Source organism: Hyperoodon ampullatus (assembly GCF_949752795.1).
Source record: "Hyperoodon ampullatus genome assembly, chromosome: 3".
NCBI lineage: Eukaryota > Metazoa > Chordata > Mammalia > Artiodactyla > Ziphiidae > Hyperoodon > Hyperoodon ampullatus.
In genome coordinates this window covers 63,560,819-63,582,143 of record NC_136916.1, presented here as the reverse complement: position 1 = coordinate 63,582,143, position 21,325 = coordinate 63,560,819, and the positions used below count along the sequence as shown (strand labels likewise).

The following is a 21,325-nucleotide window of genomic DNA, read 5'->3' as shown; positions in this document are numbered from 1 at the left end:
GTTTGTTTTTGCGGTACGCGGGCCTCTCCCTGTTGTGGCCTCTCCCGTTGCGGAGCACAGGCTATGGATGCGCAGGCTCAGCGGCCATGGGTCACGGGCCCAGCCGTTCCGCAGCATGTGGGATCCTCCCGGACCGGGTCACGAACCCATGTCCCCTGCATCGGCAGGCGGACTCTCAACCACTGTGCCACTAGGGAAGCCCAGTTTGTAGTTTTTAAAAGGTCCCTTTTCCTCTTTTTTCCTTTGGTTTCAAGTTCTACCTGATCAAGTTATCTAGGCTCAGTCTCAGGCTATTGCGTGCTATATTTATATTTCTGATTTTGTAAGTTTTGCAAGACAAAGACAGTTGCTTTCAATTCCCTGAAGAACTGGGCTGCTGTGTAAATGATATCAAAAGATTGATTTGCCCAACTACATTTTCTTTAATTTGCTTCTTTGTATCAGCGAGATTTCCAACTAAACTAGAAATCAAAGGATTTTTATGTTCTACAAGGGTTCAGTGTATCATGCCTTCAAAAGTTTGCATGAGGCATTCAACAAAGACACTCTTTCCAAGAGCACAAGTCAGCCCCAGACCAGTTCACCCTAGAGGCAAAAATCTTCCACTATTGCTCATGTTAGCACCTGAATATTAGTCCCCAGGTTTTACTTCACACTGTGTGGGTTCAGGCAACCCTACCGGTTTCTATAGCATGTTCAGTTAACATTGCCTGAAGGTTGGATTTCTATGCCCTGTCTTAAAATACCAGGTGGGGGAAGCATTCCCCAGTGAGACACAATGTCTATCCTCACAATACAATCAGGCAAAAGAGATGCAACCATATTACAAAAAGCCCATTCAGATACACCAATTTCCTTATAAACTTTCATCCCAATTCTGTTAACTCTTATACATTTAACCATAGCCTCCATTAGGACCCCATCAGCAAGTCTTTATCTTACCCCTGCTACCAAATCGAATTTGGGTCCACTTGCCCGACTCCATGGTAAAGCCAATTTACTGACATTGGGTTGTGGTGAAAGAAAGTACAGCGTTTATTGCAGGGCACTAAGCAATGAGAATGGACAGCTTATGCTCAAAACACCTGAACCCCCCTGTGGCTTTCAGGGAAGGGTATTTTTTTTTTTGTTTTGGCGGCATCGGGTCTTAGTTGCGGCACATGGGATCTTCGTTGCAGTGCACAGGCTCTCTAATAGTGGCGCGTGGGCTCCAGAGCACGTGGGCTCTGTAGTTGTGGTGCAGGGGCTCCAGAGCGGAGGTCGGTTCTGTAGTTTGTGGAGTGTGGGCTCAGTAGTTGTGGCACTTGGGCTTAGTTGCCCCGCGGCATGTGGGATCTTAGTTCCCCGACCAGGGGTCGAACCCACGTCCCCTGCATTGGAAGGTGGATTCTTAACCACCGGACCACCAGGGAAGGGTTTTTAAAGGCAACTTTAGGGGTGATGGTTGCAGCTTGTGGACTTTCTTCTGATTGGCTGGTGGTGGTGATATTTCAGGAATTTTTATCATCAGTCTTCTGGTTCCAACCGGTCTCAGCTCTACACGCGGTCATCGCGGTCATCGTGTAGTCACCATCATTTACCAGGTGTGGGGCGGTCTTAATTTCTGCAGAACAACTCTAAGGTATGCACCAGATTGTTATCTATAGCCCTTGAGGAGGAACTAGGACTCTGTTTTATCACTGAACTGTTGTTTAAGCTACCATTACTTTTCTTGATTGACTGCTTTTCCTTTGTTTCTGCATTCCCTAACTTCTCTTATTAACTTCTTCTGCTTGCTCTTTGAAACTTGGGGAAGGTCTAGGAAACTAAAGTTTTTTCTACAAAAAAGAAGTGAGGGACACAGTGGGGTCTTCTCATGGGGAAGGCCCTATAGGGTCCCGCTCAGTTTTAATCTCCCTTTTTCTTTGCTACGCCTCAATCCTGAGGGAAACAGGAATGGGACAAGAAAGGGAATAAAGTTCTGGATAGAGAGGTTAATCATAAACTTGGCAGGGGAACTCAGTTTTAGGTGGACTCGGTTTCAAAAGGAGTCCCAGGAACTTTTTCCTTGTATCCCCTGGCTGTTTTATCCACTTCTGTATAAAAGGCTTTGGGTCCCCACTGAGGTGGGGAGCAAAGGGTCCCAGGGCCTTTTGTGGCTCTTTAACATGATTAATTGGTCTAACTGTTGCCCTAAGCGATTGCTGGTCAGGTTTTTCAGTGTATTTTTTTTTCTTCCAGACTCTAAAATTTTTCTAAAGTAGGGGTAAATAGAGTAGACATGTTTGGGGCCCTTTAATGTTTGGGGGGATCAATAGGGGGTCCCTTTGGCCCATCCAACGTTAGGTAATGCTGTATTAAAATCTTTGTTTTAATCCCATCAATGTCTGTTTTATTTATCCCTTTTCTTAATAACCATCTAAAGATTTCCATTCTGCTGGAAGAGTCCAGTGACTCTTCCCTTCCTGATTTCTCTTTATTCCACTACTTTCTTTTTTTTTAAAATAAATTTATTTATTTATTTGTTTTTATTTTTGGCTGTGTTCCGTCTTCGTTTCTGTGCACGGGCTTTCTCTAGTTGTAGCGAGCGGGGGCTACTCTACGTGGCAGTGCATGGGCTTCTCATTGTTGTGGCTTCTCTTGTTGCAGAGCATGGGCTCTAGGCACACGGGCTTCAGTAGTTGTGGCATGTGGGCTCAGTAGTTGTGGCTCACGTGTTCTAGAGTGCAGGCTCAGTAATTGTGGCACATGGACTTAGTTGCTCCACAGCATATATGTGGGATCTTCCCAGACCAGGGATTGAACCCGTGTCCCCTGCATTGGCAGGTGGATTCTTAATCACTGTGCCACCAGGGAAGCCCTCCACTATTTTCAATATTTGTTTTATTTACCTTATTTTTAAATAACCCTTTAAAAATTTCCACCTTGTTCCCTATGAGGGGAAGCTGGGATACCAAACTCCATAAGGCTTCCCAAACTGTTTTGTTTTGTTTTTTTTTCTCATTAGGGCATTCTTAAAATTAGTTGTTATATTTCTTTGTATCCACCCTTTAGTTTGTTCTTTTCATAGGTACCAATAAAATAGCTATTTATGATGAGAGCTCTCTAAAATATTTTATCAATTTAGAAGTTTTTCCAATTTAAAGGATCCATCGTCTGGCCGTTGCCAAGTAGGGTCCTAATAGTGTCTCAAACCAATAAGATGCAAGAGGCATCCCTACAAGATAGTGTAAAGGATGTAGCCCTCACAAGATCCAGAAAGTTTAGTCTCAAAAATAGTCTAAGAAATTAAAGACCTTTGTCACATCACTAATAAAGCAATGAGGGTTGAGATGACAAAGGCCCCCATATGGACTGGGACCCTATAATACAGACTCCCCTGAGAGCTGGCATGGCTGGACAAAGAGACTGCTAGGAATCCCAGTCTATTCAACAGGCTGCCAAATGTACACTGATGTGTGCACCTTCCAGGTGGCAGAGACCAGAGAGACTATTCTCACTGGTTTACAAGCCAAGCTCTCAAGACATAGAACAAGATGAAGGGAAAATCTAATCATCTGAATGGTTTTCCTCCTTATGAGAAAGGACACCAAAAACAGAGACAAAGGAAAACAGTGATCATTTGTGGGAGCAGAAGAATCAACAAAGCAAGGGTGCCCTGTCAAATTTCAAACCAAGAGTTACCCAATCCAAGGAGCTGCCCACAGATATTCTCTCCAGCTAATCTATTTTAGAAAAGAGAAAAACCCACCAGTCTCGTTTCCAACAGACCCTGAAGGCAGAGATCCGGGAGACTGACATAGTAAGAATTCTTACATTCTGGGGCCTTTGTCAGTTATCCCAGGGTCTCTTAACTGTAGCAGCTTTGGAGTGAGTAGCGTCCAGCCAGTAAAGTTGCATCCCACCCTCATTGCCACCTGTTGGGGAGGAAGACGTTTTCCTCTACCCTTCTAGGTTCTTCTGGCTGGTCTAAGAATGAAATTGACATGAGACTGATGTCTCATCAGAAGAAAATAAAACAAAATTTAGTAACACATCTAGGGACTTCCCTGGTGGTCCAGTGGTTAGGACTTCGCCTTCCAGTGCAGGGGGTGCAGGTTTGATCCCTGGTTGGGGAGCTAAGATCCCACATGCCTTGTGGCCAAAAAACCAAAACATAAAACAGAAGGAATATTGTAACAAATTCAATACAGACTTTAAAATTGGTCCATATCAGAAATAAATAAATAAATAAATAAATAAATCTTTAAAAAAAGAAAAATAACACACATACATGGGAGAGACTCAGAAAAACTAACTCGCCAAAATAGCTGAAAATGTCACCGTAAGCACCATCTTCAGCTGGAGACAAAAGAGGATGCCGGAGGTAGGGGTTTAGGGCTTTGAAGGGACGTGGAGATGGGAAAGCAAATGTTTGATAAATAAATGTTTGCTGGCCATGCAGAGACTTTGGGATGCAAGGTGGTCTCTTGTCTCTAAGATTCCCCCACCACACTTAGCCCATACTCTTTGCCGATGTCTCTGGTGATTCCTGAAACAGGCCCTCTACCTAACTTCTTCAGGTGGTTAAAGGGAAGGGCAGTCTCTTCCCAAGTCTTCTGGGCCTTGATTGTTTTCATCTTGAAATAAGCTGCATCCTAAAGAGACATTTTGGGGTGGCAAGTGTTGCTACCCTACAGGACTATCGCCTAGGAGACAGCCTTTCAGATAGCTCTGAGGGTCTGCTCCAGAGAAGTAAGGGAGAAGCCACGATTTATATGACTTTTTTGCTGGAAAAAAACCATGTAGCCTAACATGAAAAGATTACCGCTAATCACAAACAACAGACGTCTCAAGTTAATGCTTTTAGTGCTTTTCTATGTAGGGGAAGGTGCAAGAATCCGGGGGCATGGAAATTTTTCTTTAGATATACATCTTAACTCTCTAGGGGCCAGTATAATCCAAATGCTTCCTGTTTTTCTTCATCCCGAAGTCTCCCTCAGGGTGCACGGAGGGGTTCCCCTCAGGTGGGTGACTGCAGTGGCTAATGGCTTGATCTTTGTAGAACTGGAATGGTGGACAACATTCTTTCTTTACAGTACCCGAGTCTGGGAGGGGCTATGTGGGCTGGAGCCAGCGGGAGGAGGAGGGAGGCTGACCGCTTTGTCAGCTTCTCGCTTAACCTTGAGCTGGTGGTTATAAGCTGGGGCCCAGGGGCCCAGGGCCAGAGTCACCTCATCAGACCCTGCTGCAGTAGGAGCAGTTGTAGGGGCAGCATGCTGGCCAGGGGGCTTCCCCTCCACTCAGTCCTGGTCAGAGGCTGCCAGCCCCTCCTGAGCACCCCGCGGGAGGGCCTGGGGCATCCCAGGGTGGGCACTGGAGAGGGAGCCAGCATCTCCACTAAAACCCCTCGCCCCTTCAACGAGATCCCCACCCCTGGTGACAATGGCTGGCTTAACCTATACCATTTCTGGAGGGAGAAGGGCTCACAGAAAATTCACTATCACCACGTCCAGAACTTCCAGAAGTATGGCCCCATTTACAGGTAAGCCTGGCAGAGGTTGGGGGCTGGTGGGATAGGGCAGTCCTGCTGTGCTCCCCTCTCCTCACATGGTCTGCCCTCCCATTCCAGGCTCTTGTTCACCTCTGACTTTATGTCTTCCTGCCTGGGGGTGGCAGGAGAAGGGATAAGGCTTCCCAGACAGTGGGTTCACTTCCCAGCCCTGAGGCCTCAACAGTCCCCAGGTCCTATACCCTTTGAAACTTTAGGGAGGTGGGAATACTAAGAGAACAAGCCCTGACAAATGCCTCCCTACATCCATTATCTGCAGGACACCTTGCAAGGTAAGATTATCATCCCCATTATCAGAAGAGAATGAAGTTCAGAGAGGTTAGGATTCTTGCCCTGGTCACTCAGCTAGAACCCTGTCCTGCTGGGGCACTGGCCTCACCCCTTGGCCCCGTGCAGCTCTGGAGCAGCTGATTTTGTCCCTTCCACTAGGCCTGGCTGGAGCCCCTCTTCCCCAAGCATCTGCCTAGCTTCCTGCCAGGAGGAAGGGCCTTTGGTCTTTTGACCACTGTGTACCCCACCTTCTTGCCCTGGGATGGGGGTGGGGCCTGGGGGCTGCCCTTGGTGGGAGGCCTCACTTGTTCTGGTCTAGCAGTTTCTAAGGTGGGTGGGCTTCAAGACACACCTGGGTTCTTTTCTGAGAGCATAGGTGAGGAGGATGGGAGGTGGGGAAGGTGATGGTTGAGGGCAGAGAGGGGACACCAGGAGGGACAATACTTTACTTTTACTTTAAGTGAAAGGGTCGAGATGAGGAAAGGGCATGTAGGACATGTTAGCTGGTTGGATAGGTGGGCTGGGGGAGGAGGCTAGTTTGTGTAGGGGACCAGCTGCTCACTCGTCAGGGTCACTTCCTCCCTCTCCCACAATGCTTTTTGAAGTCTTAAGTGCCTTCTTTACAGCTGGCTGGAGGCAGGGCGCCGCCCCGCTCCTCTGCCCCCCACCAGACTGAATGTCAGGCTTGGGAGAAGTTTGCTCCTGAGCCTCTCTTCCTTGTCTGTCTGTCTGTCTCTTTCTCTCTCTTCCAGGCCTCTATCCCCAACCTCACTTCATGGAGCTCTCTCGTTATCCCCTTCTTCCTCCCCGCCTCATCCTTCCTGCCCCTAGTCCCTGTAGGAACTCTTTATTTTATAAAGCCCCTTTCTATTTTCTGAGTCACTTTCATCTGAGCCTTGGCACATGTCCTTAAAGTTGGTGCTATTATCCCCAATTTACAGATGGGGAAACTGAGGCCCGGAGAGGAGAAGGGTCTTACCGAGGTCACACGGCTCATCAGGGCAAAGCCAAGGCTGGAACCCTGATTGTCTAACTTCCAGTTCAGTGTGTCACTATTCTAACTATAGCCTTGAAATAACAAACTTCTAAACGAACATGAGGAATTTAAAATACAAGTTTTGTGGATTTTTCCTTAATACAAGGCTGTTCCTGTTCTTTATCAAACAATTTAGAAAAATTGAAATCAGATACAATCTCAGTTTTGATAATATTTATGTACCATTCAGAATGTGAATATATTTATATGCTGTTTGGCGTTGTCCTATAGCAATGTATGGAGGACTTCTTTTCTCTTTTCTCTTTTCTCACTTTAAGATAATTTGAAAAGGCAGCATAGTAGCCCATAGCATGGATAAAGCATATTTTTTTAGCCAGTTCTTTAAAGTGGACATTTAGTCCACTCTAGGCTTTTTTTTTTTTTTGCTATTAGATATCCTTTTCCATTTTTTTGCTATGAACATTCTCATCCATCAGGCATCATTGTCTGATGTCAGATAGCTGCCTTGGGCTAGATTCCCAGAGGTGGAATTGATAATAACAATAGCAGTTCAAGGACTTTGCTTAGCTTTTTTTTTATAATGGAGTCAGTGGTTTGAGGCCGTGTGGCAGCTGGGAAAACACTGAGAGGATTTTCTAGGAGGCCGTGGATTGACATATGTACACTAATATGTATAAAATAGATAACTAATAAGAACCTGCTGTATAAAAAATAAAATTAAAATTCAAAAAAAAAAAAAATGGAGGCCATGGCTCGCCAAGGAGACTTGGGGAAGGTAGGCCCAGTCTCTATGGGTCAGTGGTTAAAGCAGTGCTCTTTTCATCGCCCCAACCTTCCCTTCCCCCTTCCCCCTCCCTCTCCTTTCTCCAGGAAGAGGGAGGAAGAGAGGGGAGGGAGCGGGGAGAGAGAGAGAATGAGAATTTGGCTTATACCTGTATGTTACATGATAGTTTACCTTAAAGTGTATCTTGTTTTTTCTTTAGAAATAAGTATCTTTTATTTTGCTATTTTACTCTCAGAACATAATTTATAAATATATTTAATTCCTTTTTTCTTAACATTTTTATTGGAGTATAATTGCTTTACAATGGTGTGTTAGTTTCTGCTTTATAAGAAAGTGAATCAGTTATATGTATACATATATCCCCATATCTCTTCCCTCTTGCGTCTCCTTCCCTCCCACCCTCCCTATCCCACCCCTCTAGCTGGTCACAAAGCACCGAGCTGATCTCCCTGTGCAATGCGGCTGCTTCCCACTAGCTATCTATTTTACATTTGGTAGTGTATATATGTCCATATGTACTACCACTCTCTAACTTTGTCACAGCTTACCCTTCCCCCTCCCCATGTCCTCAAGTGCAGTCTCCAGTAGGTCTGCATCTTTATTCCCGTCTTGCCCCTAGGTTCTTCATGACCGTTTTTTTTTTTTTTTTTTTAAGGGTATCTTGAATTAACTTTCTTATGCAAAAGGCAGATGCAAGTGAGAAGTAGAATTTTCTGTTGTTTCACAACAGCTGTGCTTTAATACTATCTGCAAAGTGCTTTGAGGTATATTTATGCCTGGGGTCTGATGTTTTACTGTAGTTTGATTTTAATAGCAACAAGGTACTTTGTTGGACATCTGATTCCAGGGGGCAGGGCAGCCACTCCCAGGACTTCAATCCTAGAGCCTAGAAGGGATTGCCTGGCCCGGTGCCCGGCTTGCCTGGCAAGCTACATGGAGTCACTTCAGTACAGGGTCACTCCAAGCTGCCACGAAAGTGCCACGTTTCTGAGCTCTGCCTGGGTGAGAGGGTGGAGGGTGCTGAGAGTGTGGACACAAAGGAAGAATGAACATGGAGGAGTTGATGGTCCATGGAAGGCCCTGGGTAAGTCTTGGGGATGTGCTGAGGTAGGCAGGAGCCACTGTGATGATAAGATAAGCACAAAGCTGTCACTTATAGAATGTCTAACGGGAATCACACCCCTAGACTTCATATCATCTTATCCTTCAGCAATCCTGTAAGACAGGTACTGCATTTATCTCCACTGAGGAAACTGAGACTCAGAGAGGGTAAGAGACTTAGGTCACATAGCGAGGAGGTTGTGGAATGGGATCCACTCCCAGGCCTGTCTGCTCTGTGCTGTCAGCCACAAGATAGTTACAGACGAGCCGAGACCTGTGTCCTGATTACCCAGGGTGTGCGTGGCTCTTCTCAAACCTTACATCATAGCACCCCTTCTCTGCCCCTCCAGAGAGAAGCTCGGCAATTTGGAGTCAGTTTATATCATCGATCCTGAAGATGTGGCCCTTCTCTTTAAGTTCGAGGGACCCAACCCAGAACGATACAACATCCCACCCTGGGTTGCCTATCACCAGTATTACCAGAAACCCATCGGGGTCCTGTTGAAGTGAGTCTTGGGCCATCTCCCAGGGGCTGGAGGGAGATGACGGGCAGCTGTGGCGAGGGCAGAGGCTGGGGGTGAGGGGCTGGGGCCATGTGTGCCCTGCCTTTTCTTTCTAGCTGGGGCCTCTAGACAAATCCCTGTCATCTTCCTGCCTCCATAAAACAGATGATGGGGATGGTGAACTGCCCTGCCAACCTTCAGCGACATGGTCAGGCAGAAGATCTTACTGAGTAATTAAAGACCTTGAAAAGTCCTCATTTACTGGTTCATTCATTAAGTCCCATTTCACTGAGTGCCTACTATGTACCAGTCCTTGTGCTGGGTTCTGGGTCACAAGTAGGGCAGGGCCCTGCCACTGTGAGTCCTTTATAGCCTAAAGGAACAGTGAGAAACATGAACAAATCAGTGTATTTAAATGTAATAGGTACCGTTTTCCACCAAATTGCTCATCAAAAATTTAAAATGTGACCATAGCAAGTGTTGGTGAGGATATAGAGCAACTAGAATGCTCATAGCTTGCTAGTGAGGCTGAAAACTGATGGCACCACTTTGGAAAATGGTCGGACATTACTTCCTGCAGTTGAATATTCACATGCTTACAATGCAGCCGTTCTGCTCTCAAGGATATACTCCGAAGAATATCCTGCCCCCCGAGGCGGACATGTACTAGAATGTTTGCAACACGCTTGTTCATAATAGCAAAAACCTGGAAACCACTTAAATGCCCAACAGGAGCATGAATGAATGACAGTGGCATATCCCAGTCAAAAAGAACAGACTCAGTGACTCACAACAATACAGATGATACCTAGAAATATAAAACTGAGTGAACAAACCAAATCATGACAGCTTTTATAAGAAGTTGAAAACAAGTATACATTTTTTAAAAGTATGTTTTAGAAATACATGTCGGTCAGATAAAACTATATACAAAAGCAAACAAGGGATTCAGGTTGGTGGTCCTCTTAGCTGGGGAGGCAGGATGTGGGAGGACCAGTTGGGCATCTGTAAGTTATTGTCAAGTTCCTAGTTTTTCTGCTGGGTGGTGAGTTTATAATAACATTCTTGTAAACAAACAAAGCCCCAAAACGACAAAGAGGGCTTTGCATGGATTTATTTTCAAGAATGGGCCATAAGCTGAGAATAAGAATGGGCATCATTAACCCTATTCTGGGCACCTGAGATTCCCCACCAATGTGAGTAATGGGACGTGTTGGGGGTGCAGAGGTTGGTCAATTGTGTCTGTGCAGGGGTCAGAAAAGGTGATGTAGAGGGGCCCTTGAATGGTAGGAGGTGAGATTGGCCAGGAGCAAGGGGAAGTGGTGAGGAGGGCAGGCCTGTAGCAGAGGCAAAGACTAGAGGGTTTGAAAGCTGCTTAAAGGCTTTAAGAATATGATTTCCTGGCTTGAAGCAGCAGCAGCAGAGAGAGTAGAGCAGGGTTGGGGTTTTGTTCTCCTTCAGTCTCTTTTTTTCCTGTCACACACCTCCCCACTTCTCTCCCTGCTGCCCCACCCAGGCCAGGCAGAAGCTGGGAGGAGGTGAGGGCAGAGGAGGACGTGGATGTGAGTGCTGGACTCTGAGCTGTGGCTCAGCCTCCTGGGAGAGCCAAGTCAGCCCCCTCTGTGTTTGCCAGGCCTGGGGGTTGTGACCATGAGGGCCCGAGGGCCCATGTTTTCTCAGGAAGGCAGGAGCTTGGAAGAAAGACCGGTTGGTCCTGAACACGGAGGTGATGGCTCCAGAGGCCATAAAGAACTTCATTCCCCTGCTGAACCCAGTGTCTCAGGACTTCGTCGGCGTCCTGCACAGACGCATCAAGCAGCGGGGCTCTGGAAAGTTCTCAGGGGACATCAGGGAAGACCTGTTTCGCTTCGCCTTTGAGTGTAAGGGGCTTGAACCTACCTGGCCACAGTCTTGGGGGTGGGAGAACCCAGCGTCCCACCTAGAGATCCAACACGGACCCTGAAGGAGTGTCGGGATTGGCTTGAGATGAGCCGCTGAACACATTCTCTGCCCTCAGCCACCCAGGGGGAGCTGCACGCTCTCATCTGATTCATGCTATGGGGGCAAGAGTCTCTAAAGTGTAGGTCCCTGTTGCCACTTTCCTCCAAAAGCCAGGCTTGGCTTGGCCCTTCATTCTGCAAATCTCCCTCTCCTGGGACAGAGACCTTCCCTTTGAGGTCTGGGAGGGAAGGGGAGGGTTGGGTGGTTAATCCGAGCAGGGTATTGGAGGATGTGTAAGAGTTATCCAGATGGAATAAGGAGGTTGGACAGCATAGGCAGAGGAAACATACACATGCAAAGGCCCTGTGGCTTGATGGGGGCTCATGTGGTCACTTCAGGAGATTTGGAGTACCCAGAGTATGGCATGAAATCAGCATTCAGATTCCTGAGCCAGGAGGTAGGAAAACCTTGGAGTTGTTGTGTCTTCTTATGTCCAGCCAGAGTGGGCCCTGGATGGCCAATTACCAGGGACTGATGTCCCCCAGGCACCCATCTGACATGTTTCAGGAAGTATTTAGCCACTTTGGTCAATTATAGACGAGAAACCTCTCTTTCCAGGAGGAAAGCCAAGAGGCTGCTGTGGGTGCTGGGGGAAGAGGGTCCGAGCAGTTTCATCCCAGCCTGGGCTGGAGGCTCTGCTTCCCATTCAAGTGATCCCTTTTTAGGGTCTGCCACGTGACCCTCTAAAGGACCTGACTGGCCGCCAGAAAGGCAGTTTTCCTTAGCCCTGCAATTTAGTCCTTTGGGACTCAGGCCTCAGTTTCTTTACTGAAGGAAGCTGAGGTTGGGTGCAGGGGCTCTTATGTGTTGGGAGGGATGGTTTCCTGGGAGCAGAGGCTCTCAGATGGTCGGGTTGGAAGAGATTCCTCAACCTTGCTTCCCCTGCAGCCATCACCAATGTCATGTTTGGGGAGCGCCTGGGGATGCTGGACGAAGTAGTGGACCCTGAGGCCCAGAAGTTCATTGATGCCGTCTACCAGATGTTCCACACCAGTGTCCCCATGCTCAACCTCCCTCCAGACCTGTTCCGTCTGTTCAGGACCAAGACCTGGAGAGACCATGTAGCCGCATGGGACATAATTTTCAATAAAGGTGAGGGTTGTACCCTGGGCAGCCATATGTGGGGGCCAGGAGAGCCCTGTCTACCTCAGGAGATGGGAAATCCAGGCCTCGGTTGGCAGGGATGAGGTTTGGGGGAGTGGGGAGAAAGAGACAGAGGGAGAGAGAAAGTCAGCTGGAAGCTCCAGATCTCAGCCTGCCTCTTTGTCCCAAGTTATGTCAATGAGCACTGGCTTGCCATGTAGAAAGCCCACCCTCTGGTGGGCGGGGATGGGCATCAGGAAGGCCCAGGAACCCCTGAATATGGTGGGCTGAAGGGTGGCTAATGGGGATGATTAGATTTTTCTGGAGAAAGAGGATTTAAGAGGTCCATCATATTCTTCCAAGGAGCCCATGATTCCCAACATGGGTTAAGCACCAGTATTTCAGACACAGCTGTGCTTGGTGACAGAGTAGGACTTTGGTGAGAGAGATTGGTAAAGGGTGGAGAAGGCTGATTGGGATGTGGTGAAGATGCCAGGCCTGGAGTCAAATCCTGCCCCTACCCCTGACACCCTTGTGACCTTGGGCAAGTCATTATCTTAGATGGACTTCTGTTTCCTTATCTGTAAAATGGGGATGATAGCACTTACCCCAAAGAGCTGTGGTCAATAAATCAAAAAAACAGATATGGAGGATTTAGCAGAGAGTGCTGCTCAGAAAGATGGCAGCTTAGAAAGGGCAGGGCTCTAGAATCCCCAAGCCCCTGTACCACCTCCCACCAGAGATTGTGCTCCTTCCCTCCCCTCTGCAGAGAGCCTCACTCTAGTTTTTTTTTTTTGGCCGCATGGTACGGCATGCGGGATCTTAGTTCCCCAACCAGGGATCTAACCTGTGTCCCCTGCAGTGGAAGCACAGATTCTTAACCAATGGACCACAAGGGAAGTCCTGGCCTCACTCTATTTTCTTTCTTCCTGCCCCACAGCTGAAAAATACACCGAGAACTTCTACTGGGACCTGAGACGGAAAAGAGAGTTCACCAATTACCCAGGTATCCTCTACCGGCTCCTGGGAAATGACAAGCTGCTCTCTGAGGATGTCAAGGCCAACATTACGGAGATGCTTGCAGGGGGCGTGGACACGGTGAGGACACAGTGAGGTGGCTGTAGGGGCACATCCTGTCCCTTCCTGTGCCCCTATACCCCCTCCCACCAGCCTGCCTCATTGTCTGAAACCCTGTCCATGTGGGGTCCATCTACCTCTCCTGACTCTACTTCCTAGATACTAATCTCTTAGGAGGGTGAGGTCAAGCTGGTCATGCATGGAGCATGCCTTGAGGCTGATCCACCAGTTTTTCTTTGCCTCTGAGGAGGGAATGACTAGGCACAGGTGGGTGACACAGCTCACTCTGAGTCAGGGAGGAAGGCAGGACCTCAGAAAAGCTGCCCCTGATGTCTGAAGGCATCATCTGTGGTGTCTCCCAGAGGCCGAACAATACCCCAGAAACTTTTGTTCTTTATTTTTTTTTAAGGTCCTGGATGGCCAAGTCCTTTTTTTAAAATAATTTATTTATTTATTTATTTATTTTGGGGTGTGTCAGGTCTTCGTTGCTGTGCGCGGGGTCTCTCTAGTTGCGGCAAGCGGGGGCTACTCTTCGTTGCGGTGCATAAGCCTCTCATTGCGGTGGCTTCTCTTGTTGTAGAGCACGGGCTCTAGCGCACACGGGCTTCAGTAGTTGTGGCTTACAGGCTCTAGAGCGCAGGCTCAGTAGTTGTGGTTCATGGGCTTAGTTGCTCCGCAGCATGATGGGATCTTCCCAGACCAGGGCTCGAACCCGTGTCCCCTGCATTGGCAGGCGGATTCTTAACCACTGCGCCACCAGGGAAGCCCCAGAAACTTTTGTTCCTGAAAGTCAAAACTTCTCTGTCTTATTGCCATCCCCTTTTCCAATACCTTAAACTTTCTCAAGCTAATGTGATGGTGAGGGTTAATTCTTTAGTGTTTCGTGGTTATTAGTTATGATTTGGGCACTGAGACTATAAAGGTGAATATAGTAGACTTCAAATCTCCCAGATGGCTCAGAGAGGAAGAGTATATTAGCTTGCTAGGACTGCTATGACAAAGTACCACAGACTGGGTGGTTTAAACCACAGAAATATATTGTCTTGCAGTTCTGGATCAAGGTGTCAGCAGGGTTGTTTTCTTCTGAGGCCCCTCTGCTTGGCTTATTGATGGCCGTCTTCTTCCTACATCTTCACAGGGTCTTCCTTCTCTTCTTATACAGACACCAGGCCTATTCAGTTAGGGCCCACCCACATGACCTCATTTTACCTTAATTACGTTTTTTTTAAAGGCCCTATCTCCAAATACAGTCACATTGTGAGGTGCTGGGGGTTAAGACTTCAACATATGAATCTGGGAGAGACACAATTCAGCCCATGACAAGGAGGTAGCATGGACACAGATGACTACCTCACCGTATTATAGGGCTGGATGATGAGGCATGTACCAGGTACTGACAACGCTGAGAAGAAGGGAGAGACTAACATGGGCTTGTAGGACAGGGAGAGTGTTCCATAGAATAAAATCAATTTGTCTTTCGTCTTGTTGTCAGGAGGACAGAGGAGGAATAGCATTTCAGGCCTGGGGAGAAGCATGTGTCATGCTTAGGTGAATAACTTGATTTCCTAGGTATCATATTTGCATTGTACTCTAATGGAGGCGTTTCCGTCCCTGGGCTGCAGATGGAGCCTTTGAGCATATTTTATTTTATTTATTTATTTTTTACATCTTTATTGGAGTATAATTTCTTTACAATGGTGTGTTAGTTTCTGCTTTATAACAAAGTGAATCAGTTATACATATACATATGTTCCCATATCTCTTCCCTCTTGCATCTCCCTCCCTCCCACCCTCCCTATCCCACTGAGCATATTTTAAATATAGTTCATTGTCAGTCATGCAGAAGAGATCTCTGAAAAAAGCTCACCTGCACCAAAGCAGCTATTATTCTTAGGTAACATTTATTAAGCGAGTACTATATGGCAGGCAGGGTCCTAAGTTTTTCACATGTGTTAACTCATTTAGGATTCACAAACAACCCTTTTTCAGATGAGGAAACTGGGGCACAGAGAGGTTAAGGAACTTCGTCAAGGTCACACAGCTAGTAACTTAGCTGACTACCTTATTAAACAAGTATCTCCTGAGTACCCATTCTGTGTCAAGGCTTGGAAGTACTGAGACAAATACATGCATTTGATCTGAGCCTTAAGGAAGGAGTACACACTTGCTTCCTAGGTTGGGGAAGGAAATTGTAGGAAAAGGGAGCAGCATGAGGAAGATTTCTGGGCTTCAGGAGCTGTGTGTAGCTCAGTGTGGCTAGAGCATGAGGAGCATGTTGGAGAGAGGTGGCAGTCGGCTGGGAGCAACAGGCAAGTGTTGGAGGAGGTCCATGGGTCCAGTCAGAGCCTCTGGACTTGATCTCGGGACTCCAGGGAGCCAGGCAAGGATTTCAAGCCAGGAAGTGACTGGATGGCGTTTTTTCACAATTGTTTCTGCTGGGAAGAAGAAGGAGCATGTCCGAACCTCTTGGACCAAAATATGGTCCTTGGTAAGATAATATGCTGACAACTCGTGTCCTAGCCCTAGGGCAGAGGGCTGTCCCAGCCCAGGGTCTCACCACTGAGGAATCTGAGCTGTGGGGCTTGATGAGGGGCACTCATACCTTCAGTGAAAGTTAACAGTCACGACCTTGGGCTAATACTGAGATTAGCTGGTTAATCTCAGTATATACCACGTGCTAATCGCAATACTGATAGAAAACAGGTCTGGTTGTTCTGGTTTCAGCATTTTTGAGCCTCACTTTACGCTATGCTGCTATAGGCAGATGCTAAGTTTAGGGGGAAGTTCTACTGGGGAGAGAGCTGGTCATTTAACAGGCATTTCAAGATGAATGGCAATCGTTCAGAAGTACAACTGTTACAGAAGTAGGATTTGGCCTCTTAGGGCCTCTGGAGTCCTTTGGAAGAAGGCATTAGCTTTGTGGATGACCCTCTACTGGCTGGGGAGATGGGTGGGCTCTGGTGACATGAGGGGGAGGGCAGGGACAAGTGCTGCCCCAAACATTCCTGCCTGGGCCACAAGAAAGGCTTCTTGGACATTTGCCTTCTGAATTGTGTTTTGTTTTTTGTGGATGGTGCTTTCTGGATAATGGGAGAAGGGTGGGGAGAGGTGTTTGACAACGAAAATTTAGCCTGGGTCTAGGTGCCCCAGGAGTGACCTGTCCTCTTGGTTTTCTGTACCCTCACACTCCCTGCCAGACATCCATGACATTGCAATGGCACTTGTATGAGATGGCACGCAGCCTGAATGTGCAGGACATGCTACGGGAGGAGGTCCTGAATGCCCGGCGCCAGGCCCAGGGAGACATAAGCAAGATGCTGCAATTGGTCCCGCTCCTCAAAGCTAGTATCAAGGAGACACTGAGGCAAGCCCACCCCCACCTATGCCTGTCCTCCCCCCGCCACAAATCCCTGGGCAGGGTCAGGGTGGTGTCTGCACACAGGGTTACAAGAATGGGCTGGTGGAGGAGTCTGGTAGCAGGAAGTGGGAAGTCTGGGGAAGATAGCTGGGAATAGGGAGAAGGGTCCTGCCTCCAGGTCCTCCAGGGTGCTGCAGCTGGGGCTGAGATGCCATGCTAGGTGCAGGGCTTCGTCCAGGCCTTAGGGCATCAGCTTCTGAATGCTTTTCACTGGCAGACTCCACCCCATCTCCGTGACCCTACAGAGATACCTCGCAAGTGACTTGGTTCTTCGAGATTACATGATTCCTGCCCAGGTAGGCGCAGCAGGAGGGCTGCAGGCTCTGTCAGTCAGACAGACGAGGCCAGGGGCAGATTGCAGTTGTGTACAGATGGGGGTGATGGGGGCTTCTGTCCTGCCTTTCTTCCTGGGGCTGGCTGGTGGGGTCCTTGGTGGCAGTGGTCCAAGTCCGAACGAAGGACAGAGGTGGCGGACGCAGTGGGTGATGGTCTTTGGAAAGTTGCTGGAATGTAGGGTTAGGAGGGAGATCCCACTGGCTGCCTGGGTCTCTGGGGACCCTCTGGTGCTGAGGAAAGGGGCAGGACAATCCCTTGGGCCGTGCCTGGCCTAGTGTCTTCAGTCACGCCCATTTAATGGGCGAGGCTCAGGGAAGGGGGGAGGCCTCGTTCAAGGTCACATAGTGGGCAGCGTCCTGTGCTGCACAGTTGGGTAGCCAGGCTAGGGACTGGGAGTGGAGATGCTGCGTAATGCTCCTGGCTGTGAGGAGGTGAGGCCTACTCAGACCTCTGCTCACTGTGTCCCCAGACATTGGTGCAAGTGGCCATCTATGCCATGGGCCGAGACCCTGCCTTCTTCTCGAATCCGGACAAGTTTGACCCAACCAGGTGGCTGGGTAAAGACAGGGACCTCATTCACTTCCGGAACCTGGGCTTTGGCTGGGGTGTACGGCAGTGTGTGGGCCGGCGGATTGCTGAGCTCGAGATGACCCTCTTCCTCATCCATGTGAGTCAAGCCTGGGGACATCTGTCTCCCATTACTTTGTCGCCCCTCCTCCACAATTCCCTGCTGTCTCCTCTCTGGGCAAATCCACTCACCACCCACTGGTGCTCCCTGGTCATATGTTCCCCACGGTGGTGATGGGATGGGGGTGGGGTGGGAAAGGTTTTGTAGAAACCAAAGTGAAAGCCTGAACCAAGGGGCAAAGCACTAGTGGAGTGTTCAGGCTCTGCGCAGGATTCAGTAGGAGCTCGCAGTAGACCCCTTGGAGCCTCTCAGATCACACTCAACAGGCACTGCTCACAGGTGAATAAGCCTGGCCTGGGGGAGACAGACCCTCCCTGCCTCTCTCCTAAGCCCACAACCCCTCTTTCTCAGATTCTGGAGAACTTCAAGGTTGAATTGCAGCATCTCAGTGATGTGGACACCATATTCAACCTCATCCTGATGCCCGACAAGCCCATCTTCCTTGTCTTCCAGCCCTTCAACCAGGACTCACCCCAGGCGTGATTGGAGAGGGTGGGCACTGCCTTTCCTGCCAATCAGGCTAGCAGGGGTGTGGGAGGATGGCCGGAGCGGGTGGGGCCCATGGAAGTGTTCGCATCTCCAGTGCTTGGTCCCCAGCCCTGCTCCTTTCTGGCCAGCTCTGACCAGATGGAGTTGGCGCTCAGCTGAGGCACCCCTCTCTCACCCCACCTCTTCCCCCTCTTCTCCCACCCCATGAAGGCAATAAACGGCTGAACTCTGTAAAGTGTTTTCATTTCCATCTGACCCCTAAGGTATCCATCACTCCTGTAGAGAAGCTCCCTGACCCAGATCAGCAAATAGATCTGAGCGTGAATGGGGAACCCAAGGCAGCTGCACTTGACACCGTTTCTGCTGGGACCCATCCACCTACAGCAGCTCAGGAGCCAGCAGGATCAACCTCCCTGCTGTCCCGGTTGGGTGTGAGGCAGAGTTGGTGGAGGACTATTGCCGCTGCACCAGGAGCTACTGGAGCAGCAGGCAGAGGGACAAAGAACTTGTCAGAGTTCTGTTGAGAGTACAGGGCAGCCTGAGAGGTGGGGGTCAATCTTGGCTACCAGGGCAGGCCCACCTATCAGGAGGCTCGTATAGGGCTCTGCTTGGCTGAGCCCTGGGTGGGAATTCCCTGCGGGGTCATGAGGACTTCCTGCAAAGGTCCAGCCAGAGTCTTGGGCATGTCCAGGGACGATGTGGTGAAGAGACTGTGGGTGACGGGCTGGCGTGAGGTGACCGACCCTGGGGACAAGAGGACAGCATGCTTCCTCTACCCCACCTGACTCTTCTCTGGGCTTCCCCAGGCCTTAACTTCCTGCTCCAGCGGGACGTGCCCACGTGTCCAAGCTCTGGGCATTAGGCAGGGAGACTGGGGCAGAGTCTTTGGTACATGATTTGGACTGCCTGACAATGGTCTCAATTTCGGCCACCTTAACCCCCTCTGAGCTTCATGACTCCTGACTTGACCAGGTACCTGATCCTTCCTGGCCCTTGGCCACCCAAGTCTAAGTTCTTCAGTTAGATGGGGGGCTAGTGCCGCTAGGGACAGCAGCCCAGCTGGCTTGGCCTCTTCTCCCAGGATCTGCAGGTTCTGAATCCATTCTTGGAGCCTTTCTGCTTTTCCTCATCACAATCCTCTTCCTTGTTGTCTTTCTCTCTCCTTCCTGCTTCCTTTCCTTTCTCCAGGCTTGAATCATCTTTGCTTGGAAATAGTGTTGAAAAGGGCCTTACTGTCAAGGATGTTAAGCTCTTTGGGGATAGCTGGGGCAACTGAAGCCCAGAGAGCTTGCTTGAGTCACCCAAGGTCACACAGCATGCTTGTAGCTAGAAGCCAGGCCTCCTAACTCTCAGTGGAGGGCTCTTTCTTCTGGCCCTATCTGCGTTTCTGTCCCTGGACACATTTAGATACAATATTCCCAGCTCAGCCTAGCTCTGGCAAATGGGGTATTTTATACTAACATGTAACTGATTGTTACAGGCAGGCTTCAAGTCTTTCCCTTCCCACGAAACAGATAAACCAAACTTGAAAAAAGGGTTTCAGATATGATAGATGTTTGGGTGCAGGTAGGAAGTTCCAGCCTCTCACACCAGCTCGCCTCTGGTGGTCTCAGTTCTTCCAGAGGTCTGGACAGGCCTTGTCTCCCTGGATCCTGCTTTGGAAGGCCTCTTCTCCCCCACCCCCACCCGCCCCCTGTCTGGGGTCCACTATGGCCTCTGGCTCTCCAAAGATGGTAGCTCCGGGGACAGGCAGGAGGCTACAGAGCTACAGCAGAGGACTCAGGTCCAGAGTGGGGTCTGGAAGGAGGAAGCTAAGGCACCTCGGGCTGCCCTGCTCAGTGAAAGAGGTGCATGCTCACTCACCTACAGCGTTTAATAAAGTCATTTTAGGAAGTGGGGCTGAGACTCCTCAGTACACAGAGAGGGAGGCCTGCTCCAAGACTGAAGTCTGCTAGGACTCAGTCTGCTGGGATTTAGAGAGCTTGTTGAGCTTAGTCTATGAGCTGGGCATCAAGGGGTCCAGCTTGGAGGGCCGCCTTTGGTTCTTGGAGAGGGTGGAGGGGTTCTGTGGTGGGCAAAGCAAGATGAAGTGAGTATGCCCCTGTCCCCAGCAGGGTGACTCAATAAAATGACTTCTCAAAGATTTCCAAACCCATTTACCACAGCAGGTCATACCTAATTTCTGCCAAAGTCTCCAGGGCTCAGCGGGTGAGTTTGTAAAGGTAGCCCTGTGTTCCACCCAGTTCCCCCATCCTTTTCAGGCCTTTCCAGCAGGCTGGAAATGAGCAGAGTACTGATGGTTCAACAGCAGAAGCAATCAGGGGGTTTGCTTTGGGGGGCTGGGTGGCCCAGGGCTGAGCTTGAGGTACAGTTGTGAATAAGCCTATTTGCTCTTGGGCAGTTGGCAGTGTTTCTCTCTGGCAACATGCCCCCCACCTCTGGCAGGTCTGCAGCACTGCAGTGGCCCAAGAAGTGCGTGTTCATGGGAAAATCTTAGGCACTGTGGAGCAGAGAGGGGGCCACGGCTACTCTACCCATGAGCAAATCCAGTCCTAAAGTACAGCCAGTGCCACAGCATTCGAGAAATGCCCCTGTGGGCAAACCGTCAACCACAACCCCTCCTTTTATTTTTTATTTTTTATTTTTTTTGCGGTACGCGGGCCTCTCACTGCTGTGACCTCTCCCGTTGTGGAGCACAGGCTCCAGACGCGCAGGCTCAGCGGCCATGGCTCACGGGCCCAGCCGCTCCACGACATGTGGAATTTCCCCGGACCGGGGCACGAACCCGCCTCCCCCGCATCGGCAGGTGGACTCCCAACCACTGCGCCACCAGGGAAGCCCCACAGCCCCTCCTTTTTGATACTCATCACCACCCGAAGGGGAGGGGGTGTCTTGGCAGGGTTCTCTATTCCCCTTAGACAGGCGGGGGATTGAGATGGGGCAGGGGCTTCGGCTGGTCACTGAGCAGAAGTTGAGCCCAAGTCTTCTGACTACCAGCCAGGGAGCAGGGCCCCCTGGACAGGTTTTCACAAGGTTCAGTGACTCGGG

General features: G+C 49.4%; 2 protein-coding genes across 2 annotated transcripts in view; one reads left to right on the top strand and one right to left on the bottom strand.

The window, feature by feature from the left end:
• Nucleotides 1-5,234: 5,234 nt before the first annotated feature.
• On the top strand, nt 5,235-18,271 carry CYP11A1 (cytochrome P450 family 11 subfamily A member 1; the record flags this gene model as incomplete). The annotated part of the gene is made up of 9 exons (XM_079701357.1): nt 5,235-5,503; nt 9,033-9,188; nt 10,866-11,065; nt 12,075-12,278; nt 13,210-13,367; nt 16,544-16,710; nt 16,982-17,060; nt 17,570-17,767; nt 18,140-18,271. 9 exons carry the CDS (start codon nt 5,235-5,237, stop codon nt 18,269-18,271), a joined length of 1,563 nt encoding a protein of 520 aa, XP_079557483.1.
• A 2,002-nt stretch (nt 18,272-20,273) lies between these two features.
• The window catches only part of CCDC33 (coiled-coil domain containing 33), a gene marked incomplete at both ends in the record, with an annotated part of 124,137 nt that continues 123,085 nt past the window's right edge, over nt 20,274-21,325 (bottom strand). The window contains 1 exon segment of the mRNA XM_079700120.1: nt 20,274-20,342. Within this exon segment, the coding sequence (XP_079556246.1) occupies nt 20,274-20,342 (69 nt within the window).